This window comes from Poecilia mexicana, unplaced genomic scaffold (assembly GCF_051168715.1).
Source record: "Poecilia mexicana isolate PSO_F unplaced genomic scaffold, ASM5116871v1 scaffold_5, whole genome shotgun sequence".
Lineage (NCBI taxonomy): Eukaryota > Metazoa > Chordata > Actinopteri > Cyprinodontiformes > Poeciliidae > Poecilia > Poecilia mexicana.
In genome coordinates, this window is record NW_028263374.1 from 2069711 (window position 1) to 2095948 (window position 26238).

Genomic DNA, 26238 nt, shown 5'->3' on the forward strand with positions numbered 1-26238 from the left:
TGATTTATTTTATTTATTTATTTTATTACTCTGCCCACCTCTGGGTTTAGAGGGCCAGGTTGGTTTGGAAAGCCTTTACCCAGAAGAAATTTGATGGAGGATAAATACTTTTTCATGCTTAATAAAACAAAGGTTAATACAGGATATGATGGACCTGCTGCATAGTGCATGCATCCTGATTGATCATCAGGGATCCCTCTATGGTGAAAGGTGTGTACAGAAAATCGCCTGGTTACTTACTGGAGCCGAAAAAGGAAGAGCAGGGTGTGGGACACTTCCTGGGCGCCAGGTTGGGATCCCCCAGGGGCAGTCCGTTCATGTGGAGATAGGTGGAGATCCGACTGGCCTGAACTGCCACCAGGTTGCCTCCTACACCTGTTCCACGTCAACACACATACACACACGCACACACACAGAGGAGTGAGCTGTTTTCACACAGTAGTGAGGGTTTTAATGGATGTCTTCTTTGATTGCCTCCATTGCCTTACCGTTGATGACTGGAGTGAAAACAGCCATTCCAGAGAAGTTTGGGTCGCTTACGGTCTTGTCAAGGATCAGACCTCCAACACTGAAAGAAAATGGAAAAGAAAGATGAGATTTTATGTACCTGTTGTTGTATCACCCGGTTTAGATCAATGGAATCAGACGGTAGTGCCTACCTGCTGATGGCCATGGCGATGATGACCGGCTCCCAGCCTGAATAGAGGACTTCCCTGGTAGCTGGGATCTTCCTGGCTATCATGACCCACAAAGGACACATGGCCACAAACACCGCACACACCAGCGGGTTGGCATAGTCGTTGTACTCTGAATGGGAGGAGACGCATTTATCTTTAATACCAGGCAACTGATAAAAGGACAACACAACCTGTTTTTGTTTGTTTTTTTACTATTTCTTTGTTTAATTTCCTAACTAAATATTTAGTATCAAGCTAAACATTTAGTATCAAGCTGAAACTGTGACATTTGTATATAAGTGAATGAAAGCATGAAAAATGAACCTCCATTGTCTTTTTCTTATGGCAGGCTAAATAAGCCAAATCAGTTGCTGCCAATTGTTATCTTTACAAGTGGCACTCCATGAAAAACATCTCTTTCTCACAATTCTGCACAAATTTATGTAAGTCAACTAGAATCTGAAAAATACATTGAAATTTGTGATATAAACACAAGTGAAAATAGTTTTGCATCTTCTCTGATGCAGTATTATTTGTCTGACACCGCAGGAGACTCAAAAGCCTAAAAAAGAAAAACCCTCCAAGAAACACAACATCCGAGTAGACGAGAGCGCGTCCAAGTCCCAGACACCAGCTGTGTTTGTGTATCTGAGCAAAAAATATCCCAAATATGCTCAGCATAGCAGCCCAGTGCAGCGTTTAAAGGGAGTGAGCTTGGTTTTTGGGACAGTCTCTGACAGATGCAAGAGTTATGGGATTACAGTATGCTCTGCAGGTCTGTCTGTTAGCCTGTTTGTGTGTCTGCGGTGTGGAAACCGTAGCTCTGCAGCTGGGTGTGTCGCTGGCCAAGTCGCCGCCGCAGTGCTGACGGCGGAGCCACATAGATTCTCACCCAAAAACACAGCAAGATTAGGCGTGGGGGGGCTTTCAATCTTATTTACCCCACACAGGCAGGAGCAGAGCCACGTTTTACACAAGCTGCACACGCTGCTTGTACCCTTTCGCTTCCTCACTGATGAGAACGCTGAAAGCCGTTTGGAAAGCTGTGCTTTAATGAGGATTTCTGTCTTTAAATGCCACCTGGCAGTTGGTTCTATCAGTGGCGGAAGGGATTCATCTAAGCCGGAAATTGCAACAAACTAAATGACTATTAGAAAGAATAAGTCCCTGCTGTTTCATAATGTGTGCCGCTTTAAAATCCACAAAATACAAACTGTTGCATTAATAAAGCCACAGTTTCATCACTGTGGATTGACAATGCCAAGTAAGAAAGAAACACAGATTTGTTCGTGGGTGTAAATTGCTGCTGCTCACATGGTCGACATGTTCTGCCACTCTACAGACTAAACAAAGACTGAAAAATTTAGCTGAAATAACCAGAAATACTCAGTCAAAAAAATTCTTAACCACTCAACAAACATGTTGGTGGTAGTATCATGCAGGTATTTTTGCATGTAGGTTTGGCTATTGCACCTGGAAACTACTTATTATGTCTGAAATCTGGCTAGTGATGAACTCTGGCCTGAACCTTCAGAGACACATAAAGACAGTTACAAAGTCAGCCTTCTATCGCCTAAAAAGCATTGCCAGGATTAGAGGACTAATGTCCCATTGAAATATATAGAGAAATTGAACTCAATGGGTGAAAATCCAGATGGAGTACCAAACGGAGATGAGAAATGAGTGGAATTGAGCAGAAAGGCAATGGTTAGGCTACGATAAAGCAAACTTAGACACACAATTCATATTATTGAAATTCTTTAAAGCTGTAAAATATTTACAGCCTGGGACAGGAATGTCTTTAATCATTAAAAAGTCAAAATTAATGAAAATCTCTCATCAGTGATGAGCGTTCTGACAGAGTTTCTGTTACACAGTGTTGACATGAACCAGGCAAACTTTAACTGTGACATTATTTTCTGATGAGGTGTTTAGCGGGTGTTACCTAGCTTCTTGTAGAGCCCTGTTGAGATGCCTGCCAGCAGGGACAAGGTAATCAGGTCTCCGAGGCTAGCAGCGATGGGTGTGGCCACGTTGTCTGGATTGATGCCGACTTTTCTCGACGCGACAATCACGCCGATCATGATGAGACCTGTGGAGTTTAGAGTTCGATCAAGTCAGAACCAGGAATACATCACTTCTTAGCTCCCCAACCAACCAAAGGTTTGTGTCAAATAGACAATACAACTAATGTGAACAGCCAATATATTCCAATAGCTAATTAACATGCTATCATTATGATCCTTGGTGGCAACGGTTGCTATGAAGTGCTAGCAATAACTGTCTTAGAGTTTTTTTTCCATCACTGTAGTAATTGATTGTCTGCTGCCTGTTTACATCTTTCATGGAGTGTTTCCTATTTCTCTTTCTGGACATTTGTAAGTTTCACTGTTATTTGTGTTTCTAATAATCTTTTTAGATTATGAGATAGGCTGTCAGCAATGTAAGTTGTAAATAGAATTAAGGGGCTGAAAATAAAATGTAATGATATTAGAATTATGGCAGCAAACCAGCACAACGCACAGAACTTTGCACAGTTTTTCAACCACACTAAACGACTGAGTTCAAATGCTGTTGGATGCAGTTAATGTTAGCTAAAAGATTACTAGCTAATAACAATACAGCACCTCGAACTTGTTAACAAGTAGCCTGTAGGCTACTGATGATGTTGCCTATATTCAAAATTGGGTGGATTTGGTTACATTACCTTGAGTAACTTTTTTGAAAAAAAAAAAAAAAAAGTACTTATTAGAGTAGCTTCACAGCACTGTACCTTTTTCTTTTACTTGAGTAATATTATTATTGCTTCGACTCTTTTTTTTTTTTTTTTGCTATGATTTATTTTGTCCCCACCAAAATAAGCCGATGCACTGAATATGGGACTGCAAATTGGTCAAACCCTTCTGGGTTAAACCGGTGGATTTGCTGAGTAACTGGTTGGATGTAGCGGTCCCATTGACACTTGCCCTATTATACCTGTTAGGAGATAGAACCCAAATAACAAATAAAAATGGGTAGGGCAGTAAAGTGGAGGGGGCAATGGTTCCCTGGCCCCCCCTGTTCTGGCGAAGCTGCGCAGATCACTTCCATTTAAGACTTGTGGGAATAATGTATTTAGTGCCCACAGATTCTATTTTTTTTCATAGCGCATGATCACTGCGTGCTATTATTACCCCCAGCAACAGTTGCCATGCTGCTGACAATGATGTCATCAGCATGACTTTAAATGATGTCTGTGTCATGAGGCCCTGCTAAGGATGACTTTGTGATGTCATAGAGTCCACGACATGACCAACTGATCAGTTAATTCTCCGGTCAGTTAACACAGAATTCATTTGGAGATTTTAGCTCAGTTCAATAAAGATGAGTAACGAAAGCTCACAGCTCACTTTTTTTTTGGAAAAACATGAGAAAAAGGTTCTCCAACAAAGTTCATCCTGGTCAAACAACCCCGGATTACAGGAAAAAAAAACTTTCTCAGCAAACTTCTTTGGAAAGTGATTGAAAAATCTGCGGACGGACCAACTTTGCATCTTGTCAGAGAAACATTTTTGGAAGAACACCATGAGGGGTTTTGATCTTACTTTTGAGAGAAACAGGAGAATTAAATGTGGACGTTCTCTCAGAATGTCAGAAGAGCTGAGTGAACGGATTTTCCAAAGCCTCGCCAGAGATGCTTTCCACTTTGCTTCTGGACTGCATTTAATTGGACTTCATGATTACCCAGAAGGACATAAAGTTATTGTGGAAAAATCCAAACATCACCTGGAGAATCCTGTTCCTCCAAAGAAAATGTTTACATCTACAAAACAAAAGATCAGAAAGAATTTTTTTCCTAGTGAGGACTTGTACTCAGATAAAAACTGCCTGAGTGAGGATTATACTCAGGCAGGCATGGACCCAGAACGATTTCTGAGGGACGCGAAAGAGATGGGTTTCAAACGTGGAACCGAAGAGGAAAGAAGAAATATGGTAGAAAAAATTCTTTGGCAATTGATTTATAAGTCCAGTCATAGACCTACATATACAGTGATCCCTCGTTTTTTTGTGGGAGTTGCATTCCGAAAATAACCCGCGATAAATGAAATCCACGAAGTAGGTACCTTTAGTTTTTACAATTATTATACAGCATAATTAAATACTCTACATTGAAACCAAAGAACAAAACCTGTTTTCAGGTCAGTGGATGTGCGTGTTCATCAATCGGACCATAACGTGATCTGGAGTCAGGTCTCCTCCAACCTGCCCCGCGAGATTCACAGCTGTATCTACGGCAGAGCAATGGATCTCGTCAAGCGAGCCTCCGGTCGGGTTTTGCGCTGCCTCTGGCCACAGTTTTTCCAGCAGGCATTAAAAGTTTTCAGCTTTCATCTCCTGAATGGCCAAGCTGTATTACTTATATTTAAATACCGTAACGTTATTGGCACACAGGTAGAGAAGGAGCTCGGAGACCGCTTAGCCAATCAGGACGCAGAACACAATGCACTGTGAAAAAAACTGCACAAAAAAATCCGAGAAGCAGCAAGACCTCAAAAGGTGAACCGCGTTATAGCAAGGGCTCACTGTACCGCTTACAAAATGAACCACACCGTACCTGTCCAGAAAAAGCTTGCTCCTAAACTCTGGGAAGAAGTAAAGGACATAGATTTTGTCTTTTTTGACAAGATGGAAAGAAAAGTCTGCGGCGATATCTTTCAACTTCTCTCAGGCAATGATGATTTAGTTAGAGAATTGCTGTTTAAGATGATAAAAAGTGACAACCCAATAGTTATTTACAAGGTTATACAGTGTTTCAAAAGAACCCTGACACGACCTAGGAAAACTAATCTTCCACAAGATTATCTCAGAAAGGCATAGAAGTACATTCAACATGCTTTCTGTTGTGGAGACAATTCAGATGATGCTCAGACTCAAGAACCCTCTAAGAGTGAACAAACGTTGAGTTTTGTCCAGTCTTAGTTTGGCCTCTGAGTTTGGGCCACTCAGAGGAGGCAGGTCCAGACTCAGAGGTTGGTCCCGACTCGGAGGTCGGTCCTAACTCTGAGTCCGGACTGACCTCTGAGTCTGGACCGTCCTCTGAGTCCGGACCGGCCTCAGAATCGGGACCGGCCTCAGAGTCGGGACCGGCCTCTAAGTCGGGAGCGGCCTCTAAGTCGGGACCGGCCTCAGAGTCGGGACCGGCCTCAGAGTCGGGAACGGCCTCAGAGTCGGGAACGGCCTCAGAGTCGGGAACGGCCTCAGAGTCGGGAACGGCCTCTGAGTCAGGAACGGCCTCTGAGTATGGACTAAAAAACATTGAAAGCAATAGACTTTGACGACCAGGATATAAACAAATACTATCCATATTTGAACGAAGGTGATCTAGTTTTGGAAGACATTGAATCAATAGACTTCGAAGACCCAAACAAGAATGAAGAGCCTGAGAAAAAGCCTGCTGTTGAGGTGAAGCCTGCTGTTGAGATAAAGCCTGATGTCAACAAAAACAGGATGTGTCGTGTTGAAGGGATGTTCTCCAGCAGAGAGCATGGACCATGAGCTTTATGTTGTAATACAAAAATATTCCCAATGCAGACAAACCTTGGTGCTGAAAGCATGACAAAAATGCCAAGATTTGGTCTTTTTGAATTTGCTGGAACTGGAGGACCTGCCTCAGAGTCAGGACCTGCCTCCGAGTCAGGACTGTCCTCTGAGTCAGGACTGTCCTCTGAGTCAGGACCTGCCTCCGAGTGAGGACTGTGCTCTGAGTCAGGACCGTGCTCCGAGTCAGGACCTGCCTGCGAGTGAAGACCTGCCTCCAAGTCAGGACCATCCTCCGAGAGAGGACCTGCCTCCGAGTGAGGACTCTCCTCCGAGTCAGAAATTGCCTCCGGGTCAGGACCTTCCTCCAAGTCAGGACCTGCCTCAGAGTCAGGACCTGCCTCAGATTCAGGACCGTGCTCTGAGTCAGGACCGTGCTCCGAGTCAGGACCTGCCTCCGAGTTAAGACCTGCCTCCAAGTGAGGACCATCCTCCAAGTCAGGACCGTCCTCCGAGTGAGGACCATGTTCCGAGTCAGGACATGCCTCCAGATCAGGAGGCAGGTCTAAAGAGATTACTTTAAAAATATCACATTCAGTCCATTTGGATATTAAGTTTTCAGGCTTGATATTTATTATTATTAGGTATTGCACCCCTGCTCTAGCAAACCACGAACAGTTCAGAAATAATATGAAATGGGAAAAAACCTATTAACTGATTATGTCGTGTTTTAGATTGTGGAGATTATATTTTTACTCTCGCAGTGACATTCAGGCCAACATGTCCATTTTGGCTATGTGTACCAGAAGCTTCACCAGCTGAGCATATATTGATGGATTTCTCCAGATCAGTCTCACTTCATCCTGAGAATGTTTCTAATATCATGTAATCTGAAAGAATATGCAGTGTCAAAGGAAAGTTGTCAAAGAACCTTTTTTCTTAACAATCAGAATCGTTTTGTTTTGAATTTTAACGTCGCTCATGTCAGTGTTACTACCATCTGCTGGGCAGCATGGGCATTGCAGTGATTTGAAAGCAACACTTTTGCTAGAAAAATCCTACTTGGACGACTGAACTTCATCAGAGGTTAGTAGATTCATTAGAATGGATAGCGGTCGTGAACACGTGGTGAAAGTTAAAACCAAGGATTTTTCCTTTTTTAATGGGGCAGTTTTACATATTTTCCAGGCACATTATGTCATTTTATGGCACAATAGTAACTATGTTCCCTTCAGCTGTTATAAAATGCAGTATATATTAAATATGTCTTAAAAGAAAATTGACTTCATATTAAAGTTGGGCCTCTGTCTTTTAAAGAAACTCCTGCTCCTTCTGAAACTCCGCCTTCAGGAAGTCATCACAGCATGGCTCCTCTATTAACACTTTAACGTAGCTCCTATAATGAGCTCAGCTGATGAGCAGTTCCACCAGGTGTTTGCTGATTGCTGCTGGCTAGTCTGAAAGAGCTGAGTGGGGGAGGGCTGGACTGTGAGGAGGAAGCTCTGAAGTTTGGAAGCTGCAGCTCAGAGAAGGAGCTTCATTTTGAAGGCGGGGCTAGTTGTTTTCCACAGCTGAATGGTTGCCATGGGAGATTAAAGGATTTCTCAAACAAATGTAAACGAATCAAGGCAACACCCAATGTATGTTTGTGATGAGGGAATAACTTTCCAACATGATGTAAAGTTTATAAAAAGTGGATTTTACATAACACTGCCCCTTTAACAAAGTATTAGTTTAAGGGATCACAGATTAATTCACCTTTTTTATTTTCACATTTTCCTCTCAGTAGACTGGCTTGTTTTACAGCTGAAATTCACAAAATGTTCAAACATATCAGAAGGGAATAAAGATCTAAAATCAGTTTCAATGCCACAAAGATCTACATTTTCACAAGAAAACCCTTCGAAGCATTTACCTTCGTCAGTGTCTTTCTGACACGCTCAAGATTCAAACAGAAGCTTCCCTGAGGAACTATAACTGTCTAATTCCCTTGGCGGGGACAGAAAAAGCAACAATAAACCTGACTGGTCTGACGACACAGTTTTCACACAGTGAATACAATGAGCAGGTTCCCGTGCGGCGAGCGTACCCAGGAGCAGCGATGCGATGAAGGCTGTGGCCATGCTGGAGGCACACAGCAGCACCGCATGGCCCAGCTTGAACTGTCCCTCTGGGAGCCAGCCAAAGATTACAGCAGCTATGGAAGCCAGGAACCCCACAACTGTGGCCTGGACCTGCACGCAAACACACACACACACACACACACAATAAAATGGCTCATGTAGATTTCATTTCAGCTAACATTTAAAGTGCAGATGCATGAGACTATCCCGTTTCATCGGAGAAGCTTTCAATCAATCAACGTGAACCCAGCAGAGTGTTGAACCCATACAGTACACTCACTGAACCTGTCGGTAGCCAAAACTATGAAATTACCACAACTAGTGGACTAAAAAAAATTATATTTTTTTCAAATCAGCAGCTGTAAGTCAACCCAAGCACCTGTTGGTCGCCCTATGAGGTTTCTTCTCCTTGAAACGTATTGAGGTTCTGGGAAACAAGGCGGGCATTTAAATATTACATAATCATAAGCTACATCATGTGGCAGCAGAGTGAAGAGCACTTGACAGAAACCAAAACTAGTGACACTATGTATTATGTTATCACAGGCCAGCCTCCAGAAGCAGATTTCTAGGGTGTTACTGTGTTCTCTTTATCCTCCTCCTCTACCTTCTCTATTCTTTTCTCCTTCTGTCCCATTTAACTTTTTGTCCCATCTTCAACCCTTCCTTTTTTTCCCCCCTTTCTTTTCCATCTCCATTGCACTTGAAATAAACCCAAAGCAATTTTTAAAAATCTCAAGTGAAGCATTAGGGGGAAAGCTGCAATGCTCCACCCAGGAAAATAAATATGCTGAACAGGAAAAAAAAAAAAAAAACAATGAAAAAGAGGTTAGCCTAGAAAGAACTTACTTGGAAATATCATTAAGTCGAAATTAGTTATATAGGATTATTATCTTGCAATAACACAGCTTGCTTTATTTGATAATGCTGCATGATATATTTGTTCAAGATAACAAAGTTTGTTTTCTGACTTTGATGTTTACTTTGTACAGAGGATCATGGAGACAACTGGTTCTTACTCACAGTGATACATCAACAAATGTTCCTCACGTTTTTTTTCAATTGCCACAATTGTCAACTGAACATAGCCTTAACTTTGACACATAAACATGCTTTGACCTTAAGCTCTGGTTAAGCAAAACCAGAGTAAAAATTTAATTTTACTCTTAAATTTGGAACCATTTTGTGTTGTGTAAGAAAAACGCCCTATAAAATACACTCATGATTGTAAGTTGATAAAATCTTAGCAAAAAAAAAAAAAACTTAAAGTGATATGAATACCTTTGGAAAGCAATGCAAGTCATCATGTCATTTTGAAAAAAAAAAAAAAAAAAAAAAAAACAAGCTAACTTTATAAAGAAAAATATGATTTTTCAAAAACACTGAAATTATTTTGAGCAACAAGTTCATTGAGAGTTGCCAAATCAAGTTCTGTTACCATCAGGACCTGCTGCTGTAATATAACAAAAGCCCATAAATAACAGACAGAGAGAAAAGTTGGTTTGCCAAGTGTCAGTATGTCAGTATCAGGAAATGAAATATATATATATTAAATTTGTACATTTTGCAGGATGTGACTGAAACGTCCACAGAGGACCTTTGTTTCTGTATTGACAGAATGCCATTACATGGATGAATCTCTCACTGCACGCCAATGTTTTACTTGTCTTTTCTAAGCTACTGCGGTGATGTGTTAAGTTTTCAATAAGGAAAACACATAAAACAAAATTGCTATTATTGTATTCAGTTTCTGTCAGTGCAGGAGATCGATAGACTGAGGTTTGCTTAAGTTGCCCAAACCTCTTCTTGCAATTGAAAAGGCAGACCAACCACAGCAGGTTACAGGATGAAGCCATGTCACACAGTAAGAGGGAGAACCCAAGCTCAAATATAATTTTAAAGATCTTGGCAGTAATGCTTGCTCACATTGTTTACTGTATGCATAAGTTGCTTAAACACACAACTGGGCCCAGGTTGGGAAACAGGCTGATTACTGAATAATGTCTCAGAAAGTTAAGCTAACTCCATATGTTTAAATAAAGGAATGATTTGATCTTCATTCAGTTTCCATGAAGTGATCCATAATATTTCATCTAATGCTGTTGTTTTATGTTATGTACCTATAATAGTAGTAGTTAGTTCAAGAGTAATCATGCTGCTAAACAATTCTGTTGCCAAGTTACAACATAGAGTTTGGTGTCTGATTTTAATAATGTGGCTAGTTGTTTGTGTACTCATCCACCAAAGTATAATGTGCATCTATTTATCCACACTATCTCAGCAATGATTTTATTCTCAGAAGTAAAAATTAATAATCATGAAGAAATGTATGTCCAGTTTTAATATTAGTAATTGTTTAGTCCCATTTCAAATTGCTATTTTGTCCTAGGAGTTAGCAAGCCAGATAGCTTGACACTTACAGTACATTAAAAAGGGCATTGCTGTAGCTACTTTTTATCATGAATACTTCATGTGGACGAAAGAAGAATTGCTTACTTTTATGTTGGGTTTTGACTAGTTGATCAAAACTGTTGCTTAATTTGAAATAAAAAATGAAGTATATATATTAGGATTGGGGTTAGGGGCTGGTCTGAGTAAAAAAACTCTAATTACTCAGACCAGCCCACCTGGCACCAACAACCATGCCACGTTCAAAGTCGCTTTAGTCACCTTTCTTCCACGTTCTGATGTTCGGTTTGAACTGCAACAGATCGTCCTGGCAATGTCTACATGTTTAAATGCATTGAGTTGCTGTCATGTGATTGGCTGATTTGATATTGGCGTTAATGAGCAATCGGACAGGTGTACCTGCCTTTACACTCGGTGAGTGTCTATGCATCACTAGCCTTCACGTTTACCAGCAATGATGTAGAGCTGAATAATTTTATTCAGTTTATTCATACAGCACCAACTCATAACGCACAACGTACCTTACAAAAAATGTCAGTAAAGACTGATTGCATTTCAATTTCATACACACCAATTTGATCCAAGGTGACCATTAGTTTCTGTTTATTATTCAGATTGATTAAAAAGTTTTCTTTCTAGGGAAACCAATCAGATTCATTCTCCTGGATTAGCAACAGAGGCAATACTCTTGCAATACTTGGTCAGATCTTCGTAACCCAAAAATCCCTATTTAGTCATGTCAGTAATTTCTTATTAAAAAAAACACACTATATCAAAATATTCAAGGATAATACGTGCTGTATTGCATATTTTGATGTCAACACATGAATGAATTAGTCACCACATAGCGGTGGGAGATTCATTTTGTCTTTGCCTCACTCCCTCCTTAGCTGGGAAATTTGGTTTTATTAGAGAAGTTTTCAGAGCAGAGATTATTTTTAACGCAACCCAAATTCTAAAGATAAGTCTGATACTTAGAAGCTAACAGCCAACTAGGAACATTTTAGAGAAGGTGGCAGTGCATCCTGGGCTCTTTGTATATAATGTTACTGGTTCTATTGGGAAGTCAACAACCTGTGGTCAGACACCCCTGAACAGTCAGGTGGATGTAAGTAAACCCACTATTTAGAACATACGTCCTGCATCGTGAGGTTAACCACATCGTTGCTACATTTACCTGGATGAGGGCCAAGTTCCCCATGATCATCTTCCACATGTCCTTGGCTGTGTCCATCTGACCAATATTAGCCTGAAAATGAGAAAGACACACAGCTTATTATCTTTTCCAAGAGGGATCTTTGGCAGTGTGAGTGTGTGTGTTTGCATATGTGTGTGTGTGTGTGTGTGTGTGTGTGCGTGCGTGTGTGTGTGTGTGTTGCTAGGTGGTTTACAGCTAACACAAGCTATTGATCCCATGAGAACAATAAAGTGTCAGTAGTCAGGACAAAGACTCTCTGATCTGATCCCCCATCCTGATGCCATCTCCACTTATCTCATCTCCTTTTTCAAACAAACACACACACTGATGGTCTCAAGAGTCAAGTGGCTGTGGCCACAGTGGCCCACTGTGTGTTCGGAGAGCAATGATCCAAACGCCGTTCACAGTGAGAGGATACAAACAGATGGCCTGCTCTTCCATCCTGACCTCTCGCTTACAGATACACAGGAAGGGGAAGGGGCTGGGGGAAGAGTTCTGGAACTATGAGAACTAGTTGTGAACACATCTACAACCTACACACATGTGATGAAAAGACGATGAATTTAATGAGAATACTCCACGGGACGAAACAACAGAGAGCACAACGAACACATGACGGGCACAGGGAAACAGACTGGTTACGCACAATGAGGATCCGACGAGAGACAAGGACAACAGGTGGGTTTAAATACACACGGGGTAATCAAGGGGATGAGACACACCTGGGAAACAATCAACAGGGAGGACAGGACAGCGACTCACAGGGAAACAGGACTTAACACAGAAAATCTCAAAATAACTAGACAGAAAAACACAGATCACAACATGATTAACTGCTTAGTGTGACAGGCTTACTTACAAGTAATCTTATTTTATCAATGACTGGAAGCAGTATATTAATCAAGATTTTCAACTTCAAAGATCTGAAACTAATTATCAAAGATAAATTGTCAAAATACCAGTGGAAACATGCGGTAGACATGTGTAGCTAATTATGTACCCATTATAACAAGGTGAGCTGTACCATCGTCTCCTTAGCAACAGCACATGACTTCATCAGTTCAGTTGTTGCTTAGCTACAGACAGTGTATACTCTTTGCATGTTTCAGTAGTTTCTCAGCTGGTATACCAGAAAAAACGAAAAGTTTTTGGAAAGGGATACTAGCACACTGCAAAACATAAAATCTTACCAAGTCCAGTTTCTAGTGCCAATATCCTAGTACACTTGAAACAACACTAACCTAACTTACTAGTAACTTCTCAGCAAAATATAAGTTTTTCTCATTGTGTAACATGGGAAGAATGTTCTTTGTTTCCATGTTTTGAGAAGGGAATGTCTTTGCAGTGGAACTCTTTTGCAAGACCTCCTCTTGGCAAAGACGATCAGTAAAAATGTTTTTGTTTTTTTTTAGAAGTAGCATAGCATCCATGCTATGACTAATTGTTGGACTGACATCATTCTCACCAGAATTGTGACGTTCTTCTCAAAAACGAGAGAAAAAACACTAAATCATGACCATTTGTTACCCAAACGAACAGCTAAGTGAGCGTAGGGAGGAGAGACAAGGAACTTTGGTGGAGTTTACAAAAGTACCTCAAAGTCAGGATTAGAAACAACAAGGAAGCGACAGCAGAGCAATAAAAGAGATGTGAGGTCATGCGAAGAACCAGTTAAAAAGGTTCAGGAACACACTCACCATCTCCCTCTGCTGCCCCCCTGGCTAACAGACCTCCCATCTTCCATTGACCTGTACCTTTCTGCTCATGCCGGTCTGTCGGACTCTTCACTGCCTGTTAAACCTTAAACTAACCCACAAGAAGATGTGAGTACTGTGGAAGACATCCTGCCTCGTTGCAGTACCATATCATTTGGACAAATGCAGCGACGCTATGAGAATGCTCTTTAATGTCTGCAGTGCTTTTAACATCATTCAGCCGCTTTCCAGAAACTCCACAAGGCATAGGTGGAGACCTGGACTATCACCAGGATGAGAAACATTAAAAGGGTTGTCTAACTTAACTTTATTTTAAACTTTTGTCTTATTATAAGAAAGACATAGAATATCTACAGTTTGTTCTGAGGGGCTGTTTAGGACAAAAACTATGTTTTCTCTCACACACTACTACAGACTCACACACACGCACACACACACACCCGCACACACACAAGACTAAAGTTGTACATATACACTATTAAAACACATACATACCGTTTAAAGTAAACAGACATACTAGACTGAATGAGAGGTCAGAAATCTATGTGTGGTGTGTGAAGTAATACTAGACTGAATGAATGACAATACATGTATGTGAATGAGATACTCGTACTTGTCTGTATAAGAGGTGTCACGGAAGAGGCAGGGCATAATTTGGAGATCGCATCAGGGGTTAAAAAAAACTGTTGTAGGGTATATCACTTTAAGCGGAGGTTGTATGCAAAGCAAGTCATGCTTTTTAAATTGGATTTTAGAAAATAACAATCACATATTTCTTTTTCCTCATCAAAACCTGGCTCTGCTTATGTTAGTCTGCTACATCAAATCCTCCCTAAAGAAACATTACCTCACTGTTTACTATTGTAAACTGGAATATCTCAAAAGAGGTGAATATTTTTGCAAAGCATTGCATTTGATGGGCTTTTCAACACTGCACCGCCCTATTCAACAGCATAACAAGCTCATGGACACAAAAATCACAAGATCGTATGTCGTAGTGGAGGTGTCGTAGTTTCACACCAAAACAACCAAGAACGTCATCTACACAAGTCAGTGTTGGATAAAGACATGGACTGATGTGCACAGCCGTCACCAACAGGCCACACACTGTGACAAGCACTGATAAGAAGCTCCAGGCTGGACAGATAAAAGTGGAGGATGTTTGGATGAGCAGGAACTACGTGAACTATGCCAGAGTCCGCCCAAATCTACCGTCTCAAGATTACAGAAGAGGACTTGGCTGAGAGTTTAGCAAAGGGAAATAAAAAGGTAAACAAGTTTTTGAGCAGACAGATTTCACCAGAAACAGTGTGGCTTCACATGGTGATGATGTGATTTCTTGAAGACTTCAAACACTGGGACATGGACAATCTTTCACTGAAGAATGGCTCGTTTCTGAAACGCAAGCCAAAAGTCATGACTTACATTTCAGGCCTTGCTTCACAAAAGTATTCACACCCTATAAACTTCTCTCATATTCTTTTGTGTTAGAACCACAACCTTTACATGACAGAACAACACAAAACACAACATGTTTGTGAAGTACAAGATTTTTTGCAAGTAAACAGAATCCAGCTGTGTGTGGTTTAAATCCTGCTCTTCAACGAAGCCTCAGAGATTTTCAAGAGAACATTAGTCACCATGAAGACCAAGGAACACAGAACCCAGGACAGAATTATAGCTCTGAGACATTTAAAACAGGATTAGTTTAGGAAAGATTATATTTTTTTCCTTGACGAGAAGCTGCCCTGGGCGGTTGCCCAAGGTGGCCGTATCAGAAACAACCACTTCTTAATCTAATTAAGAAACTGAGGCAAAACTTAAAAGCTGCTGTTTACAGAGGCTCTCCATCCAATCTTATTGAGCTATTGTATTGAAAATATATCAGCTGAAGGTTTTCAACTGTGTATGTGCAAAGATGGTTGAGACATAAGTGCTCACTATGCTTTTAAAAGTTTTATTTGTAAAAAATTTAAACCATTAATGTACTAGTGGCAGCCAGATGTGGATGGGAAAAAATATCTAAACATAATTTACAAACATTATTTTAAAAACTGCATAATCAAATTCTGTTTTCAATAATAGTGTATCTTAAATATAATCTGAATTATATATACAACATTTCCACCAACTGATTCTGACTCTGAAGCTAAATTGCCAATCATGTGTGGCTGCTAGGGAAAACAAACATTTGGCCAATCAGCATCACTGACTTTAGTTTCTTTGTGGCACTCTGAGTTTCACCCCTGGAAATTTTTGGGTCACTACGGTGTTGATGATGGCAACAACAGTAGTCACGGGGAAGTTAGACTAAATTTATTTGTCTACATATCATGTACTGTTTTTGTGTTGGTCTATAAAACTTTAACATCTGTAGTTGTAATAGGACAAAAAGTGCAGAACGGTTTCGAATTCCTGTGTAAGGCAATGAATACCAAAGACACACCTTGTAAAGTCTTCCATCTTTCCGAGATGTTTTAAGGCCTTCACTACATTACACAATTTTTTTTCTCAAAATGAATAATTCAAACAGGTGTCTGTCTATTATGAAGATTGTGTTCACTTGCTAGCCTTGCAGGCAATTACTTGTAGCAGTAAACGTTAGTTTGACTAAATATTGATTAAGGAGAAGGAATACAAACACAAAGTCACTCAGTATTTTTTCATTGCAAAATGTTCTTGGAAAAAAACATGCATCTTTTTTCTCTCCTTTCTGCTGATTTATAACATAAAATCCGAAATGCAATGTTTCAAAGTTTCTGTGGTGCTAATGTGACAAAATATGGAAATGTTTGTGGATGTGAAAAGTCTTCCAAGGCACTATATTTCCATTAAAATAATTAACATATCAAAAGAAAAAGAGATCAAAAGAGAATCAAATTAAATGAACTAATAAAAGGAAATATGAACTCCAAGAGTCAGCCACTAATAGGGATTACATTATTTCCAGTAATAAGCGCATTACGAAACTTGCAGCGGTCTTAATCTGCTCATAATGAGAGGTGGCATGGAAAAAAGTGTGGTCCTGCTGGGCCCCAGCAAGCAAAGAGGGCCCAGTCAGGCTTCAGCATAACACACAGACTGGCTGAGTTTGGTGAAATATTCATGAAATGCCGCAGTAAGTGTTAGCATGTCGGTAAAACAGAACTAAGCAAGCCAGTACGCCTACGTAGTTCTGCACTTTTAAAATTTACCGGAACTTTTCCTGGTGTTACATCAGTCTGCATTTCTCTATCAATATGTGTTTCTACTTCTGCTCTGCACTGCCCAGGCAGCAAAAAATGTTCATGCTCATATATATATATATATATACATACATAAACACACACACAATATATATACACAATATATATATATATATATATATATATATATATATATATATATATATATATATATACACACACACACACAATATATATACACTATATATATATATATATATATATATATATATATATATATATATATATATACACATACACACACACACACACACACACACACACACACACACACACATACACACAATTTCTTCCAGATAAATGGTAAGATAATATTGCTAAAGTGGCATGGGTTTGTTGAGGTCAGGCCAAATGAGAAGAAATATGTTTTACAGTAGGAAGCCATAATGTTAATAAGCTTAAACGAAATGTCTTAGGGTGTCCTCACACCTGAAGGTACGGTAGATTCAGTTTAGCTGGAGACCAAATTTGTAGCATTTGCTACATTTTCACTTGCTACAGTTCTCATTCACACTGCACTGCGTCAAACCAACCAAAACGACCAACGACGAATCAAAAGACCACAAGCCATTTACCCCACTAGTGCTACCCTTGCATGTTTGTTTTGGTTGTATTTACCCAGAATGCCATATGCTACAGTTCAATTTCTGCTTCTGTAGTGGTCTCCACTCCACTCTGGTCCTGTTCTGGTGCATTTGAACATCTTTTTCTGTTTTTTTCAATGTTATTTTTTATGGCCATGTTAACACCATGACACTTGAAGTAAATAAAAAATAATAGTGGTTTTGAATTTGGTTAGTTTATTTCATTTGGAACTGTGCTTGTTCTGTTTGTTACTTTTAGTTTTTGTACAATAAAGCTACTGATCTATTGCTCGATAGACAGGTCAATATAAAAATATCAATCATTTTTGACATTAAATGGAGTGAAATACTGGAAAAAAATGAATGAAATCATAACCCAAATATTCCACTTATGCCTCCTCACTTCAAGCTCAGAATGTTGAACAATAATTAGTAGAGGTGTGCCGATCGATCGGTCACCGATCATAATCGGGCCGATTTTCGTGAAAAAGTGCATGATCGGTGATCGGCGATCATTGGCTCTTGTTGCCGATACCGATCATCTCATTTCCAGCCTGCCTGTGCAGCTGGTCTCCTCTTTCCTTCACTCTGCGCAAACGCGCAGCAACAAATCCTAAGCGATGTGGAACTATGACGCACTGAGTGAATGAGGAAGTTTGCGTGTTGCGGCGGAAAATTGAAGCAGGTCAAAATGCATCAACACAACGAAGTTAATACGAGTACGACATAAAAACAATGCCATACTTGACGGAGTTTGGCTACATCGAGCCTCACTGCAGTAAAAAGACATACGGAGGATCAGATAGCAGGTAAAGCAGCGCACAGCTACAAACACTCACCCGGATTAGCATGACGGTCAGAAAGCTAAACAAATAACCCGCAAAATTATTTAAGTCTTCGAGCTGCAATGTAAGACGCTGGTTCTGCTCTCGCTGTTGAACCGCTGCTACGCTACAGGTAGTAATATTTGACAGACGGAGCTTCGCTTCTGCTCCACCTGGTGGTGACTCTCACACCGAACCTCTGCTTAAAGCTGCAGCATCTAACCTAAAAAAATACATTTTACATACGTTTTAAAACTTTCGCTGTCCTAACATGAGACAGATAATCTCTAAAAAAAATAATCTATCTCCTCCCTGATCTGCATAATTACACCACTCAGTCAGAAACAGCCACTCAGAGCTAGCAGTAATCAGCTATGCTATCAGGAAGTTTTCATTCAGTAACTCTGGATTGTTTATTGTATGGAACCTGTTTTTGCCTTTGAATATTAAGTTTTATACTTGAATTTTTTTGGCAATGTTGAGTGGTTTTATTTTGGCTCTTTGCATTATTTAGCCTGTTTTGTTTAGTTTTCTTCTTGAAAAAAAGTTATTAAAAACAAGTTTTTGTCTAAATTAAGGTGAATTCATTGTTCCTTTTTCCACATAATGTAACCGGTAGTGTTTATGATAAAAAAAAAATAAAAAAAATAATAATAATTATGTGATCGGTATCAGTGATCGGTATCGGTGTATCGGCCCTCATGGGTGATCGGTATCGGTATCGGCAGGAAAAAACCTGATCGGCACATCCCTAATAATTAGTCAATTCTGTTGAGTGAAAAATTAAATCAGATCAAGACGGTTCCCAAAAAGAACCATTACCTTTAGCCTCTTCTATCCATCCTTTTTTTCTGTACCCACTTCCCAGTCCTGTTTGGGTTAAATTGGGCACTGTCTCCGGATTCCCCATTCCACTGCATGACCAACATAGAGTCAGCTGTGGCTTTCTGGATTGTGGGAGGAATCAGAGAAAACCCACTCACGCTCAGTGAAAACATAAAAACTCCACCCAACAAAAGCCACGGCTGAGATCTGACCATAGAGCCTTCCTGTCAAGTGAAGGCACTTGAAACAGTGGCATGTTGTTGTCTATCCCGCAATACTTCTTGTCTTCCTTTAGAGAGTCCTCACAAAAAAAGAAAGACATATGATTGACTTGGTACTAATTAAGATATCCAGTGGCGTTGCTTTGAATACCATCATTTATTGTTGTGCAATGACACATAAAAAGTTCTTAGCTGTTTCTAGATAAACTACTTTTATGACAACTCCTGCTAATACTTAGCTACATTTGGTAATAATGTTTTTTGTTATTATTGTATAAAGACTCTTTACCAGAACTTCTCTAAAATATGAACTACAACAACTTATAGCTGAATTTAAAACTAGTTAACTTTGCTGTTTATAACCTCTTAATGTAACCAATTCACTAGATCTGAACTGAACAATGTTCAGTGTTGTCCAGAGCAACACCAACAAGGCAAACTGTGGAAGTCAAATATGAGAAATTTGATTCAGTTTTTTAGCTTGATTCCTACTTTTGGTTCAGGTTAAGTCAAAGAATGTTCACAAATGTGAATAACAGTTATTTTGCCCCCCTCCCCAAACCCCATCCCCACCTAAGCTCAGTCTTGCATAGCAAGACGATGCCGCACAACGTCAGAGACCATGAGGTAAAGAATGCAGTTCAGAAATCTACTTTTCAACAAAGAGGCCACTGACCCAGGAACAATTAACTTTAATGGTTCTAAAAATGAGAGAATGGGTAACTTCAGGAGAGAAATGTGTGGCTTCAGGTCAACAAATCCAAATATCTGGAGACCCAAATCATTTGAGCGATGATAGGCAGCAGGTTTTGGTTTTTTGGTTAGTTTTCAGTAACCACCTACCCATCCATTTTCTGTACACCAGTGTCCCTAAATGGGGTCGGGAACTTTCAGTAACATGTAGTGGAATAAAATATGCTGATGTTCTTACCGCTGTTGAAAGCCTGGAGGCCAGCGTCATCTCCAAGTTCCCTTTTAGCCCCAACAATGCAGGAACAAGGATGAAGACTTCCGACACCTTTGTGAACACCGTCCAGTGCTGCAAAGACCACAGATATGTACATTTGTTATGACCATTCTGGTTCAAATGATTCTATTCTTTAAAACAGATTAAATTGATTCAGTTAAAACATCTGATTGAGCATATGCATATAGTGACTTGAAAAACTGACGTGAGACCTTGTTTGCACAAAGGTTTTTGTTGCAATGAGCCTGACAACTTGATTCTAACTTTATCTAACTGTTAAACCATATGTTACATTGTCAGCACCAATCAACATTCACCGACCTCAGCACGAAGAATGCAGGAAGGTGGCCTTTTTTTCTTCATAATATATCCTGTTGCCATGTGTTTCCTAGGGAAGTGAACACACATGAACCCAGCCATACACATCATGTCAAAAAAAATTTTATTCTTCAGATGAGGCCAACCATTTTCAGGGTTTCATAGGCAGATAGGGGTTAGCATAGGAATCCTACTGGTCTGCCAATATGAAGCTCAATATGCAATGAAATGTACAGTCATGTACTCTGTATTCCGACACCTTTTCATCAGAACTATCATTGACTTCTTTGGCAGTTTGAGCTAAAGTCTCTCAGCTAACAATAGCTACTTTACTAAGCCTACTTCTGAATCAGACAGTGCCAGCCAAATCCATTATACAGGTTTAGCAGTATTTTTTCACTGACTGGATGTTGATGCAACAACAGGGTCCTGAGTTTGAATCCCAGCCTTGGTACTTCGGGGGGGCCTCTCCAGTTACTCCAACTTCCTCCCACAGTCCAAAACATGACTGTCAGGTTAACTGGTCTATGTATAGGTATGAGTGTGTGCATGCACACATGTACCGTATTTTCCGCACTATAAGACGCACCTAAAAACCTTCAATTTCCTCAAAAGCCGACAGTGCGCCTTATAATCCGGTGCGCCTTATATATGGACCAATATTGAGCCACAACAGGTCCAGCAACGGACTTTACCACAGGGGCCGCGTTTCATTGGCTAATGCCCATTTTAGGTCACAGTGCAGCTACCACGTGCGTGACCGTCTCACAAACACAAGCTACAGTAGTAAACATATGCTAATGTACATTCAAAACCATGAATGCCGACTTACCCAGCCTTGCAAGAACAACAGGCATCAGTGATCTTGTCCACAGCTATATTTATGCTGAGGGTGTGAGGATCTGCTGTTTTCCTCATCTATCGGTAGCTTTTAGCTGTGACGCGCACAATGTTGGAGGCATCCAGTGGCTCAAACACCTTGATGTCGTCCAAAAAAGATGACATGAACTTGTTGGTTCCCCTGTCCATTGTCGTGGCTGATATGTTGTGAAAATCCGGCAGAAATGCTACGCTAATTAACTCAGATCGAAATGAAAGACGTCATGTTTACACAGACATGCAGTAGGCTGCTTACGTAGTTGGTCCACTACGGTAAGCAGCCGCCTACTTCTTTTTCCCCCGTAGAAGAAGTGGTGCGCGGTGCATGCTGGGATAGTTGTCAGAACACTGGTTTGTTAATAAAGTTTGATAATACATTTAAAGGGGGGGAGGGGCAGGGGAAGAGAGACAGAGACTGCAGCGGCAGCGTGTCGGTTGGTCTGTGTTACCCAGAAAGCAGTTGGGCATAATATCGCAACACCAACACCGTGAGTGAAACAACGGCTGGGCCAGCCTACTATATAAAGTACTCGGGGACCATTTCTTTATTAATGTGGATGTGTAATAATAGAGTATGAAGCGTCTATTCTATGCGCCTTATAATGCGGTGCGCCTAATGTATGAAAAAAGTCCTAAAATAGGCCATTCATTGAAGGTGCGCCTTATAATCTGGTGCGCCTTATAGTGCGGAAAATACGGTATATCCTGTTTGTGTCTGTGTTGCTAGTGACCAGTCCATGGTGGAGGATGTGGAGGTGGTGAACAGACTGTGAAGGTATAGTCAAATCAGGACGTAAAACCTGTGATGTCCTCAGCCTTGGTTTAACTTCTGCATAACTATCATCAATGCGAAGCTCGATTCACAGCAAATATTGCCTTGACATTAACAAAGACACAGCGGGACAGATCATTCAGGAAATGATGGACAGGGTGAGCCTGACTAAAATTACCTGGATGTCAGGCAACATGTGGGGCTTATTATTTGGCTCTTCTTATTTTCAAGCTCAAATGAGCAACTTTACGTTCAAAAACAAGCTCTAACACGTGACGTTTTAAATTTGCAAGCAACTTTCGAAAAAAAAAAAAACAAGCCCAAAGCCACTTATAAAAATCATACATGTCGACGGAAACTTAAAATAGTTCCCGTTTTTCCAGCAACAAAATGTGCATCTCTCCATTGTTTACATTTCTGTCGCTGCTGATGCCATCGCATAGAAACGGCGATCACGCCCCAAGACGCACAGAGGAAATAAAATTAAATTACAAAAGAAAATAGTAACACACAGTAATGCAGTGATTTGGATAAGTAACTTTAATCTGATTACTGGATTTGAAATAGTAATGCGTTAATTACTCATTACTGAAAAAAGTGGTCCGATTAGAATAGATGTCAGCAACGTGTTGCTGACATTACTCCACAAGCATTGTATAAACTTCCTTGCATACTCAAAACCTTAGAAGGAATTCATATTTTTCTGTATACATTACTCCAACCAGATCATATGTATGAGAAAAAAAGCTACAGACTTGGACAGCTAAATATATAAGACAGCTTAGTTGTGTTAGATTGTGAGGATCATAAATTTTGTCAAGCATGTGTCAGGAAACGTGACTCGATCTGCTGGCTGGCCTTTTAATGAAACCTCTAGCTGATGTTACTGGGCCTGACTCTCGATAACCTCCTGCCTGGCTGCAGGCCAGTCCTTCAGAGCTGAGTTGCCTGTAACTCCCTAGGCCTGTCACAGTTGTGCCGTGCCGCTGCCTCTATTAAGGCTTCATGCAGTGATAGCAGGTTTGTGGTCTATTCTGGCCAGAAGGCTGATGCTGATGCCATCGATCTACAGGCAGTAAAAGTGCTTATCTTTGAGGCCAGTCCCATGGGCCTCCTGCACTTACACTCAAGTTTGCTCTGAGCTCAATCAATATTCTGTAAGACTAAAACAGAACAGAAGAAGAAAGGAAAGTCAGACGTCAAGAAGATTTCCTTCTCGGAAAGCTAAACGAAAGCGAAGTAGAGTTGCTCTGCACGTCCTGGGGGTTGCTCCCAGCAGATGCACATGGCTGATACGTGGTGTCGTCAATGTGTCTGCATGTGCGGTAGGTGTGGCACCAGATCCTCGGCGTGGTTCAAACTCTTTCGGAGCTGTCGTCAGGCCAAGCTGAGCTCCTTTCCAACAGCCAGCCCCTGGCTTTGGCTCGCTGCCCCCTGCAGACCCAGCAGCCTAGAAGCACTTCTCTCTTCTTTCACAGCCGCATGCTCTCAAGCGCTCTCTCAATCTACTTCTGTCTACCTCCTCTATCTCCCTCTTTGACTCTCCCGGTGTGATATATGTTGTTGTCTTCCCAGAACATTGGCTCTGAGCCAAACAAGTTCCCCCTCCCTCAGTTCTAGGAACTCCACTGGACAGACCCACTACCTCTGTGAACAGACTTATAGGAGCTCTGGTATGCAACCCCCACGAGGGTCTGGTTACCCAGTTGAGTAACATGGCTCCACTTTATTTGTGATCCCTGCACTTGCTGTACTGAGAGAAGCCAGACCTGCGGGTGTCCAATGTGACGGTGTCACCGCATCTCCATCAGCGTCACAGAAAATAAACCGTATGGCGTCTGTGTCGTTTTCTTGTTCTTTGAATTAATGATGGAGTAAAGTAAACTCTTATGGACAAATATACACGGCCTTGCAAAATTGTGCCAAACACTATACATTCTTCACATTTTGTCATAATACATCTCCTTTAAATGATCTGCATTGATTTTGTATTTTATTTGGATTTGTCTGGAAAAAGTACTGCTCAATTATTAAGTGGAACAAGAATGATTAGCATTTTAGTTTTCAAAAATGTTTCACAATTCAAAGTCAAAAGTAAATGATAATCTTCTTCAGAAGTCTTTTGAGTCCATTAATCAGGGGTGGGCAACATGAACTTAAAGTTTTGTCACAATATTTTGCGATACTATTGTGATAATGATAAAAGTGACAATATTAAATTTTTAATAGGCAACTGTATGATTGTGACTGTGTGTAAACACAAATAACACTCTTGAAATGTTCAAATATTTTTCAAGTATTTTTAAATTTATTGGTGTTTATTGATAATTTCAAAGAACAAACAGTGGAGAAAATATTAATCCTTACATGTTTGACAGGTTTTAAACATCATTAACTGGAAAATACTGTGAAAGAAAAATGTAAATTCTTATGATAAGAAATTTACCACGATAAATTATAAGCATGATAAATGCCTATCCCTATCATATAGGAATCTAAAGACTAATGGAAATTCTGTATTGTCTTTCTGTGCTTAGTTTATTTTGTAAAGAAGATTTTGTGTAAATTTCTTTATAATCTCTAGATGTAGAAAACTGGCACAAACATGGAAAAAATACAAATGCACTTTTGAGGATGGTACTCTCAAAAACCACACTGCTTTTTTCCTTTCATTTTACTTTGGGCTTAGCTCATCAAATTCCAAATAAAATACATTTAAATCTGTAATTGTAACAATGAAATGTGAAAAAAGTGCATAAAGACACTTTTTTCTGAAGGTCAGAGGTATGCAACACTGTGCTCAGGTGCAAAAGAATGGCATCACACATGGACAATTATTTTTGACAAATAACTGCTTTGCTTGTGAGAAAAAGTGAGGTTGGAAAATTTGAAAGCAATTATTGGAGTGGCAACATTTGCAAATTCAGGTACAGCGGATCCCTTGTCTTGTGAAAAACCACCAAAGTGACCTTTAAACTGTTCCACAAGATTAAAGATTCACATTTGAAATGTTTGCATCACAGATGTAGATAAATTTTATGTGATCTGTTCAATCTAACAAATAGAAAATAGGCAGCACATCAGTTTCCAAGGATTCATAGGAACTCTTGACAGAGTGAAGGACTAGTCAGAGTTGGGGACATCAGACTAATCCTTCCAGTCTCAGCAACTCGCATCCTAAACAAGAAGCAGTCATTGATATCAACAGGATTTCATAGCCAAAAGCTCAAGTGATGTTAATGATTGTTGGGCAATAACACCAACTGTCAGGCCAATCTGAACTACGCAGTCAGGATCAAGCACCATTTGAATAACCAGACAGGTTCATCATCATCCTTTCTGTTTCTCTAAACAACCCTGAGGCTAGCTGTCGGTCAGATGCTTTTCTATGGAAGAATTAAACCCACATTCTGGTTTCCTGTTGGCTGCCGAGTGAAAACCAGATAAGTGGATGTGGTTAGACCAAAATAATGGGAAGCAAAGGGCTGGCCAGCATCCTACGCAATGTAGAATTTCATGTTTGCTGGTGCTTTTATTTTTAGAGTTTTGTTTTTGAGGCTTTACTGGTCTTGGGGGTTTTATGGCTACAAAACCAAACTCCACCTTTTGTAGCCAAAGACAGACGACTAGACAGATGACCACGACAACATGTCAGACTTCTTGGTTCAGCATTGTTCTTTTGTTTTTTTCTTTTTTTTTTCTTCATTTTTGCACACCAATAATTGTGACTGAAATTTATTAATTTAACCATGGCACCTAGTATCCACAGGAAAGCTACCGTTAGTTGACTTTTGCCCAACTAAACTGGTCGACTCTGGAGTCAGAAGTTTGTAGCCCAGACACAAAGAAACAGACAGTTTTAGGTCATGTTGCTGCCAGGCCACAAAACAAAACTATGCAGAAGTCTCCTCTTCTATACCAGAGAGGGCTGTTCTTTGGGGGCCAACCTTCAGTGGGAATGAGG

General features: G+C 40.3%; 1 protein-coding gene across 1 annotated transcript in view; it reads right to left on the bottom strand.

Moving 5' to 3' along the window:
* The window catches only part of slc41a1 (solute carrier family 41 member 1), a 42714-nt gene that overhangs the window by 9204 nt on the left and 7272 nt on the right, over positions 1-26238 (bottom strand). The window contains exons 3-9 of the mRNA XM_014972294.2: positions 20270-20377; positions 11904-11975; positions 8284-8428; positions 2623-2769; positions 660-807; positions 489-568; positions 241-375 (exon numbers count right to left, since the gene is read on the bottom strand). Of these exons, the coding sequence (XP_014827780.2) occupies positions 241-375; positions 489-568; positions 660-807; positions 2623-2769; positions 8284-8428; positions 11904-11975; positions 20270-20377 (835 nt within the window). The remainder of the gene's footprint in view (positions 1-240; positions 376-488; positions 569-659; positions 808-2622; positions 2770-8283; positions 8429-11903; positions 11976-20269; positions 20378-26238) is intronic.